This window comes from Amphibalanus amphitrite, unplaced genomic scaffold (genome assembly GCF_019059575.1).
Source record: "Amphibalanus amphitrite isolate SeventyFive unplaced genomic scaffold, NRLGWU_Aamphi_draft 000963F_arrow, whole genome shotgun sequence".
In the NCBI taxonomy this organism is placed as follows: Eukaryota; Metazoa; Arthropoda; class Thecostraca; order Balanomorpha; family Balanidae; genus Amphibalanus; species Amphibalanus amphitrite.
Genome location: NW_024882457.1, coordinates 234101 through 236926, shown reverse-complemented (window position 1 = coordinate 236926; position 2826 = coordinate 234101). Strand labels below are relative to the sequence as shown.

The 2826-nt window shown below is 51.3% G+C and overlaps 1 protein-coding gene across 1 annotated transcript; it reads left to right on the top strand.

The window, feature by feature from the left end:
- The first annotated feature begins 312 nt into the window (after nucleotides 1-312).
- Nucleotides 313-843, top strand: LOC122368635. The gene has a single exon (XM_043342775.1). It carries the CDS (start codon nucleotides 313-315, stop codon nucleotides 841-843), a length of 531 nt encoding a protein of 176 aa, XP_043198710.1.
- Nucleotides 844-2826: the final 1983 nt, after the last annotated feature.

Below are 2826 nucleotides of genomic sequence, written 5' to 3'. Positions count from 1 at the left end.
GCTATCAACGACGACCCCTCAAAATCACTGCGAAAGCTCGCACAAGAGGTCAACGGTAGCTACAGCTCTGTGTGGCGAATCGCTAGAAAGGACCTTGGACTTACGCCCTATAAATTTACTATTCATCACAAGTTGACATCAAGCGATCAAGAGCAGCGGTCTAGCTTTGCCAGATGGTTTTCTGAAAAGTGCACATCCGATCCAGCCTTTCTGGAGAACATTTGGTTCAGTGATGAAGCGCACTTTCACCTTGATGGCTACGTGAACACCCAGAACTGCAGGATTTGGGCCGCTGAGCGACCTGATATCGTGATGGAAAAGCCACTCCACAGCCAAAAGGTCACGGCGTGGTGCGCTTTCAGCGCCAAAGGCATCATCGGACCCATTTGGTTCCAGAACCAAGACGGATCGACGGCCACCATCACCAAAGAGCGGTACACAACAACGCTCAATCGCTTCTGGAAACGCTTACAAGCTCAACACCAGACACAGCTAAACTTCTTCTGGTTCCAGCAGGACGGTGCGACGCCTCACACCTCCAACATCGCCCTCGAGTGGCTGGAGACGCACTTCTGTGCCCGCGTGATCAGCCGGAAAACGGCGCACCCCTGGCCGGCGCACTCCCCGGATCTAACGCCGCTCGACTTCTACCTCTGGGGGTATCTGAAGAGCCGCGTCTACCAAGGCAGCCCCCAAAACCTCTCAGATCTAAAGGCTGCCATCGGGCGTGAAGTCCGCAGGATTCCTCTTGCCACCTGCGCCCGAGTGGTAGCAGAAGTCAAGCACAGGGCTGATCTGTGCCTGTCGCGAAATGGACGCTATCTGGAGCACGTGCTCCACTGACTGCACCTGTCACGTTATGCCATGCTGGCTGCTTCCAAACAAATCTCCATGAAATGCTGCTTCTTTTGATGCAATAAACATGTGTCTGCGTTACCAAGTTTTTAAATAATTCAGAAAACAAATGTGGGACACTTTTCTGAATCACCCTGTAGTACTTGCCCTTTGATCTCTTGCGCTTGCACGTTTACTAACATAATACTCAGGTCTCAACTGGTGCACTTAGAGTAAATTTCTGCCCGGCGTGCTTGTTTAAATTAGATCAACTCGATAAGCTACACAGTAGCCCACTAAACACGTCCCTCAATGGGCGGTCTTCTTATAAACCCACCACCACCAGCTGTTTCTCGCATCAAACCAGCTTTTGTAGCAGCTGTTTTTCCGGCTGCGCCGCTGCCAGACACTCGTAATTCAGCGCTGTTGGCACGCGCCGAGTCGCCCCGGCCACTGCCGCGCCGACCAGCTGACTGGGGTCGTGACTGCGCCTCATCACGCGACTACACTCCATTATTAGCTGCACATTTAGCCGATTAGTCCAATGTGAGTCGCCGCCAGTCGTCCCGGCAACTAATCATCAATAACTGCAATCAGTAACCAACTAACTACCACCCGTGTGACTGAGCTGAGATCCTTGGCGGCGGCCTAGCACGGCTGATTAGAATCAGAACCGGTTGATTTGCACCTATTGCACTGGTGTCTCAGGGCAGCCGATTTATCAGGTACCGCCTGGGGGTAGAATTGGTTCATTGGGACCGGAACGGTCAGCGCTGGACTTATATGGAGGGTAAGTGTGTGTTGGTGACCTGTTGGAGGGGGGGGGGGGGCGCTGGGGTGGGTAGCGCCGAGGTCACGGCGGACTGCCTGGGTGTTACTGTTGGTTCCATGACGGTTACTGCGGTTTCCAAGGTGGTTGCAGGGGGTTCCTTGACGGTTATTGGGGCATTCATAGAGGTTACGGCAGGTTTCATGACGGCCACAAGGGTTTCATGAGTCATGGCGGTCACAAATGTGCCAGGACAGTCACAGCGGTCTCACAGCGGTCACAGCGGGTAACATAGGGATTGTTACGGGTCACAGCACCACTCGCCTCATGTAACACGTTCATGTCCAGCTGGTTGGATGGGTTGAAATAGTAATACGTAAGAAAGCAGGGTATCAATGGTTGGAAATGCAACGCAGATTTGCCTGCGCCGTGCCTGGGCAGTGGGCAGACACCCTGTTTCTCAATCTCCTAACAGTCAGGCTATTTTGTGTCGTGTCCGGTAACTACCCTGTCGGCCAAGTAAAACCCCTCCTGAGTTCTTTTTAACGAGAGAACCATCGCTTTGAAACTGCCGGTGATTGATCAGTGCATCAGCATCAGGACGGCCAAAACGCTTCAATATTTCTACAATAAACGGCAAATGGTTGCGTTACTTTAACCTAGGTTGAACAAATCCCCTGCTGTTCTTTACAAAAATATTCGACAATTGCTATTGGTATGCGCTGTTCGTCTCAATACTGTCATCCCTCTAAGCGTAGGCATTTGTTGAAACGTGCTGCCATCTCTACGGCTCACCCATTACCATGCCGATCATTTTCTCAGCAGCTGTAATTCAATCTTCTGCAGCGGGCACGAGCTAAATATTCTCACAGACCCGCCATCTGATCCTGATCTGCTGCTAGCAGCTTTTGCTGCTCGTAAAAGCTCAGGTCTGCTGACTCAAATGTATCCAACATTACAAGCACACGGAGCTTACATTCGCTCAGCCCTGCTGACTTTGACGTATCCAACACTTTAGTCTTTATTTACAAGCATTGCCCTTATCTTGCATTCGTTCAGATACTATGGCTGAAAAGCATCCGGATTAGAGGCACCCACAAGTATCCAATCACAAGTATCAAGATAAGAAACACCCTGACTATCTGCGCACGCTCAGAAGAATTCCGACTCGCACAATCAATGGAATGCCCGTCGGACAAACGCAGGCTCGCAAGATCAATCAC

Coding starts and splice junctions, on each gene's coding strand:
- LOC122368635 (XM_043342775.1), top strand. CDS start 313: ATGGAAAAGCCACTCCACAGCCAAAAGGTCACGGCGTGGTGCGCTTTC.